Below are 16,710 nucleotides of genomic sequence, written 5' to 3'. Positions count from 1 at the left end.
CGCGGACGTCACCCAGTCGTGAGAACAATCAGCCTGCTGTCCTCGGAGAACAACTGCTACAGGTATGTATCATACCCTTTCCACAGGTTCTGCAATAGTGGAAAGAATACTATGAGGTAAGACCTAATTTCTCCTTTTGTCACACTTCCTCCATTTGCAAAGTCATGCATGTCTGTTTAGGGACTGGCTATGGAAGACAAGATAAGGTGCATCCCAGGGTGACAGACTGTATGAGACGTGTGTGTCTGTTTGTTTGTACTCGGACACAGACAGGTGCTGCCTCCATAATAGCTGCCATTTCTTGTACAAAATGAACCTAAAACAGGACTGAAAGCAAAGTTGCTTACCTGTAACAGAGGTTCTCTGGGGATAGCAGCATAAGGTAGCCACATACTGGTGATCAACAATAAAGTCAAATATAAATAACAAGATTTCAAAACTACAAAAAAGTTTTTAAATTAATATAAATAATTGTAAATGGACTTCAAAATGTCTAGCTAACATGTTTATAGAGCTTATAGGCTACAACTCATCATTAGTCAATATTAATGTTCCAACACAATCAAAAACATGTGCTCAGTATCCATAAGCACATAAGTATTGCCATACTGGGACAGACCGAAGGTCCATGAACCCAGCATCCTGTTTCCAACAGTGGCCAATCCAGGTCACAAGTACCTGGCAAGATCCCAAAATAGTACAATACATTTTATGCTGCTTATTCTAGAAATAAGCAGTGGATTTTTCCCAAGTCCATTTTAATAATGGTCTATGGACTTTAGGAAGCCATCTGAACCTTTTTTAAACCCCGCTAAGTTAACCGCTTTTAGTAGATGCTCTGGCAGCGAATTCCAGGAATTTAATTACACGTTTAGTGAAGAAATATTTGCTCTGATTTGTTTTAAAATTTATTACTTTGTAGCTTCATTGCGTGCTCCCTAGTCCTAGTATTTTTGGAAAGGGTAAACAAGCAATTCATGTCTACCCGTTCTACTCCATTATTTTATAGACCTCTATCATATCTCCTCTCTGCCGTCTTTTCTCCAAGCTGAAGAGCCCTAGCCGCTTTAGCCTTTCCTCATAGGAAAGTCTTCCCATCCCCTTTATCATTTTCGTCGCCCTTCTCTGTACCTTTTCTAATTCCACTATATCTTTTTTTGAGATGAAGTGACCAGAATTGAACACAGTATTCAAGATGCAGTCGCATCATGGAATGACACAAAGGCATTATAACATCCTCATTTTTGTTTTCCATTCCTTTCCTAATAATACCTAACATTCTATTTGCTTTCTTAGCTGCTGCCACACACTGAGCAGAGGGTTTCAATATACCATCAACGACTACACCTAGATCCCTTTCCTGGTCGGTGACTCCTAACGTGGAACCTTGCATTACATAACTATAATTCAGGTTCCTCTTTCTCACATGCCTCACTTTGCACTTGCTCAAATTAAACATCATCTGCCATTTAGATGCCCAGTCTCCCAATCTCGTAAGGTCCTTTTGTAATTTTTCACAATCCTCTTGCGATTTGATAACTTTGTGTTGTCAGCACATTTAATTACCTCACTAGTTACTCCCATCTCTAGATCATTTATAAACATGTTAAAATGCAGCGTTCCCAGCACAGACCCCTGGGGAATCCCTTTTTCTACTCTTGTCACGTCTGTGGCCGTGACCACCCTCAGCCTTACCTTCTTTCTGGGGGTCAGCAGCTCTGCTGGCTTCTGTCTGTGTTTGTGTTAGTCTTGTCTCTGTCCTGGTGTGCTGGCTGCTTCCAGCATGAACCTGATTGCTTCACTAGACCTCACCTGTGTGGGCTATGTCTCTCTAGGGAGCCAGCATCTAAGATGGCTGCCACCAGCTCTGTGCCAGCTTCCAAGATGGCTCCTGCTTGTCTTTCCTGTGGGCTCACTTCCTATTTGTGTCAAGCCTCTCTTTGGGGTCAGTGTACTTCCTGCTTCTGTCCTGCTGCTGGTGACTCATCAGTGAGAGCCTTCATAAGGAAGTGCTGTGCAGGGCCTTTTGCATAAGTGTTATGCTCTTAGGCCAGGCTAGGTTAGTAAGTGTCTGCTGCACTACTGCTTAGCCTCTCTCTGGGTTCCAGCCCAGTTTCTTTCTGTGTCTGTGTCTCTGTTGGCCTTCCGTGGGGGGGTCTTCCCTGCCACTGTCTGTCTGTGGACTGCGGGTCCTTCCTGGCTTACCCTGTGTTTGGGGTGAAGCCTCTGTTCCTGGCTAACCCTGGGTTGGGGTAAAGCCTTTGTCCGGGTTTGTTCTCTGTCTGTATGCGAAGCCTCAGCCTTTGTGGGTTCCCCAGTCAGTGTGTGGAACGGCTGTGGCTTCAGACCCTTGGCCTGTTATTCCTGGTTTGCTCTCTTTACCCTAAGTCCTGCCTTGCCTAGCCTGTGTGCCTACCCTGCTTGTATATCCTGAATCCTGTATCTGTCTAGCTAGTGTGTATTTCCTGGGTGGTTATTCCTGTATCCTGTCTCCACCTAGCTAGAGAGTTTACCCTGTGGGTATTCCCGGATCCCCGTTCTGCCTAGTGTGTTGCTGCCCTAGTCCTTGCTCCTGCTAGCTTCTGTACGCCTTGTGTTCCTTGGTCTGTCTTCTGGGTCTTGCTAGTGGCTGTGCAGCAGCACACGAGTCTAGTTCCGTGCCCTGTCGCCCTCGTGTATCCCAGACCCAGGGTGGGTCCTCTGGATCTTCAGTTCCTGCGTATCCTGCAAGTCCTGCCAGCCACCTGCACTTCGGAGCTCAACTCCGGAGGAACGGTGGCTAAGTGCAGGTGACGCTGTTCCTGTTTCGTCTGTTCCAGTTGCCTGCCTTGTACTACTCCAGTCCAGCGTTCCAGTACTGCTCTTCTGTGTTTCCAGTCCCAAGGTGGTCTTTCCCACATCATCTGAACTTGTCCTGTCAAATGGGAGAAATCTTGAACAGATAAACACTTCAACCGCATTTGATGGATCATAAATGCTCTCCATTGCTGTATGGAAATGCAGGCATCTCCTATCCAGTTCACCAAGAGATTTCAGATAAAAAAAAGACCGCCTTCCACAAAAATCCTTTAAAGTCTGGCAGCAAAGGGTTTGGTATTGAGAGCAATTGAAAAGTACATGAGGATGTAAGGCCACTTAAGTCCATAGCTGACGCACAGTTCCCAGCACTTGTCTCCAAAAGTCCGATACCACCGGGCATGTCCAAAACATATGCCCTAGTGTGGTTGCTCTTGCACAGCATTTAGGGCAATGTCCTTTTGTAGGCAAACCTGCACGTCTAGGTGAAATGAAGAGTCGAAAAGCAAACTTCTACAATGTCTCCTGCTGAAGCCTATTGCGTGGTTTCTTGTGAATGTGTAGAAAAACATTTTCAGTTGCTGTGCTGAATCTGTGACCATTGCACAGCCACTCACACATAGTCCACCTCCTCTGTGGTATCCTACAAGTATCTATGATGAAAAGTTAAAGGAACTTGTTGTTTGGGCCCAAAGTATACACTTCCTGAAGGGTTTCATGCACATCCATAATGTCCACCCAGGATAGGGACTGTATATAATGGTGCAATTTTCTATAAGTAAAATAATCAGTGTGTGGCAATGTAAATTCCCTTTGCAAATCAACAAATGGTTTTATTTTCTCCTCCTCTGTAAGTACATGTGAAAGATACTTAATCCCCTTACGCTCCCAAACAGCAACTAAACTATGGCCCATCGAAGGAGGAAAGGCAGGTTAGTTGCAAATTGAAAGATATTGAGTAGCTGCTGCAGAAAAGTGATAACGTTACAAATCCATCTCCTCACTTCCCTCCCCACCTTCAGAAATGGATAAGATTTAAACATCCCTGGTGCCACCCCACCTACTGTATGCAGTAAGGTACTAAAATGTAGTGAAGGGAACAGGCTGGTTTCAAGTGGTGTTAAATTGAATTGCTGGGTACCACACCACCTGTCATTTATATAATGCATCCCACCTGCGAAGTCAAATACTTAAATGTTTAAAATGCCCATACCTCTGTACTCTCGTGGGGTTTGCAAAATTTGTAGAGATAATTGGGGCGTCTTATCCTTTCAAAAAGTTCTCTGTACCACCTTCCCCATAGTCATAGTAACATAGTAAATGACGGCAGATAAAGACATGTACGGTCCATCCAGTCTGCCAAACAAGATAAACTCATTTTACATGGTATGTGTTACTTTATATGTATACCAGAGTTTGATTTGTCCTTGCCTTTCTCAGGGCACAGACCGTAGAAGTCTGCCCAGTACTGTTCTTGTACTAAGTTCTAAAGCTAACGTCGAAGCCCCTTAAAATTTACACTCCAGCCCATCCCTATCTATTCAGTCACAATCAGAGCGTAGACCGTCGAAGTCTGCTTAGCACCCGTTTTGTTCCCAATTACCAGCATCGCCACCCAATCTCTGCTAAGGTTCCATGGAACCATTCCTTCTAAACAGGATTCCTTTGTGTTTCTCCCACGCACGTTTGTATTCCATTACCATTTTCATCACCACCTCCCGTAGGAGGGCATTTCACATATCCACCACCCTCTCCATGAAAATATACTTGCTGACATTAGTCCAGAGTCTGCCCCCCTTCAACCTCAATTCATGTCCTCTAGTTCTACCGCCTTCCCGTCTCCAAAAAAGGTGCATTTGCGGATTAATACCTTTCAAATATTTGAACATCTGTATCATGCCACCCGTTTCGCCTTTCCTCCAAGGTATACATGTTCAGGTCAGCAAGTCTCTCGTACAGTTTGCAACGCAAATCCCATACCATTTTTGTAGTTTTTCTTTGCACCGCTTCCAGTCTTTTTACATCTTTAGCAAGATACGGCCTCCAAAACTGAACACAATACTCCATGTGGGGCCTCACCAACAACTTGTAGAGGGGCATCAACACCTCCTTTCTTCTACTGGTTATGCCCCTCTCTACACAGCCTAGCATCTTTCTGGCCACAGCAGTTGCCTTGTTGCATTGTTTCTTCACCTTTAGATCCTCAGACACCAACACCCCAAGGTCTCTCTCCTGTGTCAAGCTTACTAATCTCTCCCCTCCTATCCGGTATCTCTCTTTTGGGTTTCTGCAGCCCAAGTTTATCACTCTACACTTCTTGCATTAAATTTTAACTAATTTTCTATTGCACCAGATAACCTGATCAAATCTTATTTTAATACAATTTTTATTTTGTTTTAATTTGCTGTGCTCAGTAACACGGTTGTGCCCTTTAAACCAAATGTTCTGGATAGGGTACACAGCTGCCAAACATCATAGCACTATGAAGTCTTCATGTGCTATGATGTTTGGCGGCTGTGTACCCTATCCAGAACATTTGGTTTAAAGGGCACAACTATGAGTCACCAGATGCTATGTAACCAAATTGATTGAATTAAGTCTCTGGCAGTGTAGATTCAACACACAATTCTAATGTCTTCAGATCTTTCCCCTTCAAATAAGATTTGAAATATGTATAACCAGCGGGGAGCTAGCATCATGTTAAATAAATACTGCCCCATAGTGACAGAGAGCAAGATGCCCATAATTTTAACCATGCCTTTAAATCTTCTATTAAGGGTTTTTTGTTTACAGAATAAAGTATGTCTAAATTCTTAAGGTAAGTATATTCCAAGGTAGCGCAGTGTCTGCTCTTCCTACTGTAAAAGAAAGGAACCACTCTTGAAGATTGGAGTATTAGGGGGGGGGGGGGGGAAAGCTCTCTAGACTTTGCCAAATTAACAACAAAACCAGAAGTCTGTCCAAGAAAAGCTCTATGACCTGTAATAGGCCAGGTAGGGCTGATTGAAGGTCTGTTAAAAGTACCAACAGATCATCTGCAAAAGCTGGTGCCTTAATTTCGATCTCCAATTTGGAGATTCCCAGTATAGAGGGGTCTGTATTTATAACCTGCAATAATGGCTCCATAGCTAAAAGAAACAAGAGGGGAGACTTATCTGAAAAGAAGGATTGCATTCCCCGTTGATTAATGTTTGTGCCATGGGATGAGAATATGATGTGTGGATACCACCCACAAAGCCCCACCCTCTGCAGAATCACAAACAAGTGAGGCCAAAGAACCTTGTCACATGAGTTCTCTGCATCTAAACTCACAGTCAAAAGGGGAATATCATGCACCTTGCCATAACTTAGAGCTAGCAAGACTTTACGTACATTAAGAACAGATTGTCTACCTTTGACAAATCCAACGTGTTCCAAGCCAATCAGAGTAGCTACCTTTGATAAATCCAACCTGCAGGCCAATCAGGGTGTCTACCTTTGATAAATCCAACCTGTTCTGGGCCAATCAGGGTGGGTAAGTGAGTGGCTAATCTAGTAGCTAAAATTTTAGACAGAATTTTGATGTCCACATTTATAAGAGATTGGCCTGTAAGAGTCTGCCCAGTCTCTAGGCTTAGGCAAGATGCGAAGCCAAATAAAAAAAGGGAAGCACCACCCAGGACCAGGATGATATTGACTAGGAGCCTCAAGAGTAACCCAAACCAGGGCGTGATCTGATATCTCTACAGGGTCTATTTCCTTAAATTGAACGCAGAAAAACAGATTGTCTAACCAGTATGTGATCTAATCTGCACTTGGTGCCTTGGGCCCTGGAGATATGCATATAACCATGCTCAGTAGGTTGCAGTAGTCACCATGGGTCTACCAGGTCAAGCGCTAAAGCAAAGCTTGCCGACATTCCATCTCTTGGTGACTTATGGACCCCCTCCCCAAGCTGATCACCTAACGATCTAGAGCAGGATCCATTACCAAATTTAGATCACCAGCCACCACCAAATCAGATGGGCAGAATGGCAGTAATTGCTGCAAGATGGAGGGCTAAAAAGTGGAAACATAGGGTGTAGGCCAATAAACTACCAGTAGCTAGAATTCCCACCCTTGTGCCCCCCACCTTAAGACAGAGATAGCGCCCACAATTATCTTTAAACAGGTGTGCTTGATAATTTAATATTTTGTGGAATAATATTGCCATTCCCCCATGATGTCCTCCTGAAGATGAATAAAATACATCCCTAACCCAGCGCTGTTGGAGTTTCTGGTGCTCAGCATCTGTAAGGCACATTGCTTGTAAACAAGCTATATCTATTACATGCCTCCACAAAGCAGTCAAAACTTTTGTTTGCTTAATAGTGGATGTAACCCTCACCACCGCCAAATTGCAAGAAGCTATTTTACAGGTATTAACCAGTGGGATTGCCTATGGGGGGGGGGGGGTAACAGAAGAAGCGCTGCACAACTGTGCTATCAGCGTGCCCAGCCTTCACGCCAAATGGCTTTAAAGGCAAAAGTATATTACCTTACAGGAACCAAGACAGTATAGAAAAGAAAGTGAGAAAGTCCCTCAGGGTGTATTACAATAGAAAACAAGAGAACTAAAATTACCCCCACTAATCCCTCTCCCCTCTCGCACCCAACCAAAAATAACCCCAAGCTACAGCATCCAGCCTTTGTTGAATGCCTGCTGGAGTCACTTCTAGATGCATAGATGGTCCCCCACCCCCATCCCAGTCCCCCAGCTCACTAAGATAGCACATATGATAGGTGGAACACAGATCAACAATCCCAACTTAAAAATGAATACCTCATCTAAGGTGTTAACAGATTGCAGAAACTGTGTACAAAGAGAAAATATAAGAAACTAGTAAAAAAGGCCCGTTTCTGTAGGCAAGGAAACAGGCCTTAGGCAGGCAATCCCCCCCCCCCCCGTGCTACGGCCCCCTCGAACCTGTCGATCCCCCCCACCCCGGAACGCCGAAAACTGCCGCCACCGTCGCCGCCGTTGTTGTGCTACCTTCCCTTCCCGTAGGTTGTTCAATCATCTTCTTAGAAAGTTTAACTCCGTGCGTTTGATGTCAGACGCACGGAGTTAAACTTTCTAAGATGATTGAACAACCTACGGGAAGGGAAGGGAAGGTAGTACAACAACGGCGGCGGCGGCAGTTTTCGACGTTCCAGCGGGGGGGGGGGAGGATCGACAGGTTCGCGGGAGGGGTGGGTTTCGAGGGGGCCATAGCGCGGGGGGGGGGGGGATGACAGCTGATTCCGAGGCAGTAGGAGGAGTAGGGAAACACGTCCTGCATGTCTGCCTCGCAGACCACTTGCAGCCAGGGACCCACGGTCCCAAGCATGGAACGTTGGAGGTGAGAATTATTATATAGGATATGACACCAATATGCAAGTCAACAAACCAACGGCACTCTAGCTAATTGAAGTCCTAAAGTGGGGGAAGATGGAGAAGTAACCATTGTATTTAGGTGAGCTAAAAAAGCTCGAGCCTGATCTAGGACAGAAAAGGTTTTCCATTTGTCAGCATGAAATATTTTTAATAAGGCAGGGTACAAAATATTTCATTTTTTTCCCCACAATCCTGGTCAATTCAGATCAGACCTCCTTCGAATGTAAGAGATGCCCACGTTTTTCTATAGTGGGCCTGCACTGCCTGGCAATGTTGATAATTGTGAAATTTCTCCACCATGATACGAGGCTTGTTTAAACCCTTCATGTCCCACACGGAAAGGGCTGTGGCCAGCCCTTAGCACTGGTTCTTTACTCAGCCAGGTTTCCAACAAGCGTAATATTTGAGAGTCCAAGACAGATTCCAGAATCCACAAGAATCTTTCTCTGTACAGATTCTATTTTCAAGTTTGTCACAGTGCTGACACACCCAAGTTTGAAATGAAAAATTGTCAGCTGTCTACGTGCTTATGTCGTCTTCTGTTGCTGGCACATGATTTTCTAAATAATCAGTCCTAAAAGTTACCTCTGACTATAGCGATTCTAAGTATTGCACCTGGGCAGAGTTGTACCCATTTAGGCTCCAATGCTTTAGCTACTGCTGCTGTTATATCAGGAGGGGGTGAACTGAGAAATCGCTGTCCCTGCCGGGTCTACCATCTTGTCTGTCAGAGCGCTGCTTGTCTTTTTCTTTTGTTGTTTTGAGAGGTCATCGGATCCTTGCTTTTGTTCAAAAATTTGATAAGAAGTGCCGGAGGGTAAGAATTATGGCATCAAATTCAATGAAAGCACTGGGAAAGCTGAAACCTGAGCGGAGGACCCCCAGAGTAAGAAGAATCCATGTCTGCTTCCACTCACTTCATTACATGTCTCAGTACTATTATTTTTATATTCACATACTGGTGTCATCCAATGGTGTTGAGCTTGTACTTGCTCTCCAGTTGCCCACAAAGTCCTAATAGACTATATGCAGCAGTTCCTGCCCTTGGATTAGCTCGTGTGTGTTCTGTCAGTATATTCCATCTGCCAGGACAGATCTTTTTTGTTCTCCTCAGAGGTAAAAAAAAATGTGTGTAAAGTCCTCTTTTCCCTTTGGGATAGGGGTCTTCGCTTTTAATCTCTCTCACTGTCCATCATCCACTTAAAGCAGTGATGGGCAACCTTTTGAGCTTGGTGTGTCAAAATTCGCCAAAAAACCGAGCATAACTCGGGTGGTGTGTCACTTCGAGAAAAAAACCATAATTTCGCGATATTTATAGTTTAAATAACAAAAATGTATAATTGTAATATATAACTGTATTTAATAAACCAAAACCTAATTATTTAACTTACCTGCTTAGTGACTTCTTTGTTCATCTGTCAGTCGGTTTCTTTTGTTGGTCTTGATATTATTTAACTTGTGTGGGGTGCCGTGAACTAAGATAAGTGAGGGGGAGGGGGAATTCTTTAACTAATCTGCCTATTAGTGACTTTTTTGTTGCTGAATTTCATAGGCTAAATCTTCAATTGAAGGTTGGTATTTTGTACACTTCAAGCCCAAGCAAGCGCTACTAACTTCATCTTTCAATCTGTTTCTTTTGTTGGTTTTGATATTATTTAACGTTGAGAATAAGGTTTCACAAAAGTATGTAGAGGGAAAAATTGTGAGTAAAGCCATTGCTATATTTTTCAGGGTGCTAAAAGTGTCTGGTAATCGGATCCAGGCACTCCAAATTTCCTGGTAACTCAGATATTCTCTTAATAATTGCATCTTTATTCTGCATATCGTGAAATAGAACTGGTGCACATCTTAGGAGAGTTTCTTTAATAAATTCTCCCTCACTGAGTGCTTTTCCATGCTGAGCTATGGAGTGAGCAATGCTCAAACTTGCAGATGTTAAATTTGTAGAACCTTTTACAAATTTAAGGATGGAATTAGATTGGCTCTTATAAAAGTGTAGCTGCCTGGAAATGTATTCCTTCCTTTCATCCTCACTTTTTTTCAAGAGCTGGGAATGATTAGTTTCAAAATGTCTATTTATATTCCACGTTCTGCTTACTATCGTTTCAGTACATAGAACGCAAAATGATCTGCCATTTTTTTCTATAATGCCATACATCTCGGTCCATGTCTCTTGAAAGGGTCGGCTACTGCTACTACCACTTCCTTTACTTAACCTTGGTTTTTTATTTTTTGGGTTCTCCATCAGGGGGGCAGTGACAGAAGATAGAATTATAGATAGCCTGTTAGCCCTGCAGGCAATTAGGGGTTAACTAGCCTAACTGACCACCTTATGTAAATTAAGACGGCTGCCGCTATTTCTAATGGCGGGAAACGGCACCCATAGCACATGCCCTCGCCTCTCCCAGCCTCCCCCTCACCTATCTCAGTAATGATGGTCAATTACAAATCCACGACACCCCAGAACAGTAGATTGGATGATGGTTGCGGGTAATGGTGATCACAGGGCCCTCAGAGATGCGTCCCCCACGGCATTCCGCTGCTCTCTGCTCCGCCGGCCGGAAGTGAGATCAAAGATCCCCTAACGGCCGTGCAGGAGCCGGGGCAGAGGGAGCAGCAGGGAGGGAGCCAATAGGAGCGCACACGGCACCCCCCTCCAGCGGGTAAACATGCACCGGGGGGGGGGGGGTGATTTCACCGGGAGAGGGAGGTCGCGCTCAAGGAACTCCGCTGCTTCTCCGCGTGTCACCGAAAATGGCTACGCGTGTCAGTACTGACACGCGTGTCATAGGTTCGCCATCACTGACTTAAAGTGTACACAAACAGGCTTTCTCTGTGAAGTGAATCCTTCTCCCTTCTCCATATTAAAGACAGTGGTCTTCTGTGAGATGAACTTCTTTCCCCACTGTGTGTCAAGAGCAGGGATTTTCTTCGACCAATTTGCTGCATCCATACATGTGTATCTTGGGGCCATGGTTCTCTCTCTGAAATGGATGGACCTCTACCCTCAGCTTTAGCTCCACTTGTGCTTTCTTTTCAGCAAAGTCACAAACTGGCCCTGCCATCGTGGGTGACAGCTGATGTGCTGAACCGCCTGAAGGACCTGAAGGATTTTGGATTTAAGTTCCTCTTTGGGATCCAGCACCAGGCAGAAAAAGGTCGTCTGCAGGGGGGTGAGTAAAGGATAGAGCATGGGAGTAAGTAGTGGGGGACTGGAGAGGTGAGATATCATAGTAAACAGTGTCAAGTATGCAGAGTGATAAGGAGAGGTACTTTTCTTTTATTATTTAATATGTTTGCTTCAGCAACACACAGGTGGCCTACCATGCCAAGTGTTTGAAATGGAATTGTATAGGGAGAGTGGGAGGGAGACAGGAATAGGAAAAGTGGGAGGTTGAGCAGGATCAGGACAGTTCAGAAGTTTCCTGATTTCCAGGGGGGGGATTGTGACAACACTTACTGGTAGTCCTGCTGATGCGCCTGTATTTAATAGGAATTGATGGTTTGCAGGTGTTCTATTGGGCCAAATACTGAAGAATATCACAGAGGCAACAAACACTTCCAGGCCCCAGAGGCCAAAGCTTATTGCATACTCAGCAGTAAGTCTCTTCTCAGCCACTCATGATTCATGGTGTTGTGTGTGTGTGTGTACATATGTATGTTAAAGATGCCCTGAGTTGTGCTATGGGCCCTAGTTGAGCTTAGAAGTCTTGGCTATTTTTGTGGTAGTATCACATTAGATTTCTCTTTTTCATAGCACGATACCACTCTGGTGGCCTTAGAGATGGCTCTGAATGTGTACAATGGCAAGCAACCTCCATATGCTTCCTGCCATATGTTTGAACTCTATCAAGAAGATTCTGGGTAAGTCATCCGCGTGGCTAATAGTAAACCATCATAACAGGACAGCAGCATTTTTAGTAAACTGACAGGTCTGGTGGCTGTTTTCTGCAAAAAGTATTGGGAGGGCAAGAAAAATTGCTTGTAATTACTTATCCAGTATTCACTTCAGAGATGCCAAGTTATCCAGGTCTAGGCTGGAGATTTTGGGACAATCCTAGATTTCTGATCACCTCATCCTGGTACATTATGGGATGTGCAGCACTGATTTCAAAGGGCAGGATCAGGCACTACAAATCCCTTGCTGATTTGAAATGCAAGTGCAAAACTAGAACTGTCCCAAAATCTACAGCATGGAACTGGGAAACTTGGCATCTCTGACTTTAAAGTGCACAGGAGTCCTGCACCTGTATTCTTCCAGGGAGCAATGTCTTCAAATGAGTCAGTTTTGCACATACCATGACAGGAATGAACCCTCTAAGCTAGGGCATTTGGAGTATGGTATCAGTCTCCCAAATTTATTGCTAATACTCTTTGTGGTACTTGGATCGTGCCAAAGAGCTTCCTTCTAGAGTTCACGAGATGTAACTTGTATAGGCAACCTAACATAGTGTACTTTATGTGTAAATATATTTTATTGTCAACAGAATATGAACATACAAGCCAGCTATCACACAGCCAATAAGCAAACAAGAACAGTGACAACGACAAACTCTTTTAGAGTATAATCTTCCAACCCTAAATTCTAATCCCTTCTCCACAGCCCTCCCTGCAAGAATGTAATCAACCCAGCAACTACAGAATTATAAAGGCATCTGTCAACTCCCACATAAAGAATGACATATCTAACTGTAATGTATTCAGAAATGTAGAACACACTCAGTGAGTGTACTAATACAAGATGACCATATTTTAAGAAAACATTTTTCTCCCCCCCCAAGACTCCACTGAAAGCCTCTCCATAGTGAGGAGTTCATGCATCTGATTACGCCAAGATGGAGGAGTGTCTCGAATCCATTGCAATAAAATACAAAGCAAAGACACTTTTCATGAAAACAAGCAAGAAACCCGTGGTCCTTTTATGATATCATTCATTATATCCAAAAGGCACCTCTTTGGAGTGGCATCCCAGCACCAACTGTATATAGCACCCATGTGTCTCCAGCGATCTATATACAAAATTGATGTATGGGCACTGTCATGGAATGCCTAGCACCTGCCTGTGGTTAACCCTGTGGCCACTTAAAGAGTCTGCTCAGGTCTGCCTGCACCTGCCACTTGTGCTGTACATTAACATCCTCCTCCCACCGACTGGGTCCTACTTGCCTCTGGGCGATACTGGGGCCGTACTCCCATGGTTCCCACAGTTCCTAGAAAGCAACCAAAATACAAACCACCAGCATTCTTAGTCAGTCCAGGACAAACAGAGCTAATAAATGAATTGATTTATTATCATGAAAAATTTAAACAGTGAAAAATATAAAACTGATGAAAAAGCGACAAGCAATTACAGCAGTAAAAATATTCAACTAACAATACAAAGTATGGCACAATATACTACTTACAATGTCAGCAACACAATACGTAATGGAACATCATAATTGACAGTGAAGGGTAAGGCAAAGTTGTAACATACAGATGGGTAAGAAAGCAGGAAGAGTTAGAAAGTAATTAGAAACCTACTGTTTCATTTATTTATTTATTGCATTTGTATCCCACATTTTCCCACCTCTTTGCAGGCTCAATGTGGCTTACAATGTATCGTTCTTGGTGGTAAACGTAATCACTTATTGTTACATAGAGATTTTGAGTAACGTAGTAGAAGTTTAACAAGCAGATATTATAAAAATAGTTTTGAGTAAAGGTATAGGAGATGGGTCTTCAATGATACTCGAAAGTTTGTTAATTCGTAGATCATTCTCAGGTTGTGCGGCAGTGCGTTTCCATAGCTTGGCACTCAAGTAGGTAAAGTTTGATGCATGCGTAAGTTTGTATTTTAAACCTTTGCAGCTTGGGAGATGAAGATTAAGGAACTTGCGGGCTGATCTTTTGGCATTCCTAGTCGGTAAGTCTAACAGGTCTGACATATAGGCTGGGGCATCTCCATGGATGATTTTATGAACTAGGGTACAAATCTTGAACGTGATGCATTTTTTGAGTGGGAGCCAGTGTAACTTTTCTCGTAGTGGTTTAGCACTTTCATATTTTGCTTTTCCGAATACAAGTCTGGCTGCGGTGTTCTGGGCTGTCTGAAGTTTCCTGATTATCTGCTCTTTACATCCAGCATAGAGTGCATTACAGTAGTCTAGGTGACTGAGCACCATTGATTGTACCAGGTTACGGAAGACTGTCATTGGGAAGAAATGTCTTACTCTTTTTAATTTCCACATTGAGTGGAACATCTTCTTGGTTGTGTTTTTTGTATGACTCTCAAATGTTAGATGACGATCGATAGTCACTCCAAGAATTTTTAGGGTGTCCGAGATAGGGAGTGTCAAATTTGGTGTGTTTATGGTGGTGAATTTGTTTGCATTATGTTGAGAGGTGAGTATTAGGCATTGGGTTTTTTCTGCATTGAGTTTCAACTGGAATGCATCCGCCCATGAGTGCATGATATGAAGACTTTGGTTGATATCACTGGAGATTTCCTGTAAATCTTGTTTGAATGGGATGTAGATCGTTACGTCGTCTGTGTATATGTATGGGTTGAGGTGATGGTTGGATAGTTGTTTAGCCAAGGGTATCATCATTAAGTTAAATAGTCGGTGAGAGGAGGGATCCCTGTGGATCTCCACATTCAGGTGTCGATGTGGTCGAGTTAGATGTCACTTGGTAAGATCTTGTGATTAGGAATCCCTTGAACCAATTAAGAATGTTGCCTCCGATACCGAAGTATTCAAGGAGATGTAGTAGAATACTGTGATCAACCATATCGAAAGCGCTGGACAAGTCAAATTGTAGAAGTAGTATGTTTTTGCCAGTTGCGATCAGTTGTCTAAATTTGGACATGAGAGTAACTAGTACTGTTTCAGTGCTGTGATTACAACGAAATCCTGATTGGGAGTCATGGAGTATTGAGAACTTATTTAAATAGTCGGTAAGTTGTTTGGTTACTATTCCCTCCGTTAGTTTGGTTATTAGAGGAATAGATGCTACTGGTCTGTAGTTAGTTAGTTCACTAGCATTTTTCTTTGGGTATGGGGGTGAGTAGAATATTTCCTTTCTCCTTTGGAAAAGACCATTTTGTAGCATATAGTTCAGATGTTCTGTGAGGTCTGTTATAAATTGTTGAGGGGCAAATGTTATAAGGGTGTTGGGACATATGTCTAATTTACAGTGAGATTTAGCAAATCTTTTAAGCGCTTGGGAGATAGTGCCTTCTAATAACATCTCGAAGTTTGTCCAGGTTCTGTCCACTGGGTATACACCAGGGTCTGGATCTAGACCGTCAAGGATTGTAGCGTAGTCGATGGTGCTGCTGGGTATCTGAAGTCGTAGTTTTACAATTTTCTCATTGAAGTATTTCGCGAGGCTGTCTGCTGTTGGTGCATCTGTACTGTTAGAAGTGACCGGTGTGGTGTCTAGTAATTTGTTCACTAGTTGGAAGAGTTTGTGTGTGTCCTTGTAATTTGGTCCAATTATGGTTTTGTAATATGTTCTTTTAGTTTGTCTTATGGTGTATTTGTATTTTCTATGTAGTTGTTTCCAGGCTTCGTGTGTGGAGTCGTTTTTCTATTTGTTCCATGCTCGTTCTAGCCTTCTAACTTGTGTTAAGTTTTTTCAGGTCGTCGTTGAACCATGGTAGTGAGTTCTTTCTATGTGAGGTTCTGGTTTGGATTGGAGCTATGTCGTCTAGTATGTATTTGCATCTATTGTCCCATTCTTGGAGGAATTGGTGTGTATCAGTCTTTATAGTCCATTCATTATCGTAGATCTGTTGCCAGAATGTTGCTGGGTCTATTCTTCCTCTTGTGGTGTAGGTTCGTTTTTGTTTATTGGGTGAATCTTTCATTCGCCATTGGAGGAAGAGTTTTGCTTTGTAGTGGTCAGACCACGGTGTAGGTGTCCACTTTGTATCAGTTAGTACAAGGTTTATATCGGGGTCGAATTTGTGTGTGATGATGTCTAATGTGTGTCCTTTGTTGTGGGTTGGTTGCGTGTTTGGCTTATGGAGATCCCATAATTGTAGGAACTCTTCGCATTCTTGGGTGCTAGTTGAGGTGGGGTCTTCAAGGTGTAAGTTGATATCCCCTACGATGATAAGATTTGAGGTAGAGACACATGTATTCGAAATAAAGTCCATGAAGTGTGTTTGTGAGTCGTGCCAGTTGCCTGGCGGTCTATAGAGCAGTACTGCATTAAGGTGCTCTGCAATTTCAAGCTGTGGCATAATGGATTCAGCTGTGGTTGTGATGGTGAATTGGGATTTGTAGATTATGGCTAATCCTCCTCCTCTTTTTCCATTTCTTGTCCAGTGGATAATTTTGTATCCTGGTGGGCATAGATCTAAGATTATGGGGTCTTTGAGGTCGTGGATCCATGTTTCAGTGATGATTAAGAGGTTGATTGTCTGTTGTGATCCAGTCTGTTATAGTTGCTGTTTTGTTGACTACAGATCTTGCGTTTATGTATCCTATTTGGATTGGTGTGTAGGATTCAGCTTGGGGCGGGTGCGTGTT

The 16,710-nt window shown here is 43.3% G+C and overlaps 1 protein-coding gene across 2 annotated transcripts in view; it reads left to right on the top strand.

Annotated features, from left to right (window-relative positions):
* The window catches only part of ACP2 (acid phosphatase 2, lysosomal), a 73,555-nt gene that overhangs the window by 43,084 nt on the left and 13,761 nt on the right, over positions 1–16,710 (top strand). For both annotated transcript variants that reach the window (XR_003941926.1, XM_030200900.1), the window contains exons 7-9: positions 11,232–11,364; positions 11,702–11,790; positions 11,949–12,055. Coding sequence is in view for 1 of the 2 variants with exons in the window: in XM_030200900.1 (XP_030056760.1) it covers positions 11,232–11,364; positions 11,702–11,790; positions 11,949–12,055 (329 nt within the window). In the remaining variant the exon portion in view is untranslated. The remainder of the gene's footprint in view (positions 1–11,231; positions 11,365–11,701; positions 11,791–11,948; positions 12,056–16,710) is intronic.

The sequence above is a fragment of the Microcaecilia unicolor genome, chromosome 4 (genome assembly GCF_901765095.1).
Source record: "Microcaecilia unicolor chromosome 4, aMicUni1.1, whole genome shotgun sequence".
NCBI lineage: Eukaryota > Metazoa > Chordata > Amphibia > Gymnophiona > Siphonopidae > Microcaecilia > Microcaecilia unicolor.
Note: the sequence above shows the minus strand (reverse complement) of the source record. Positions and strands in the feature narration are given on the sequence as shown.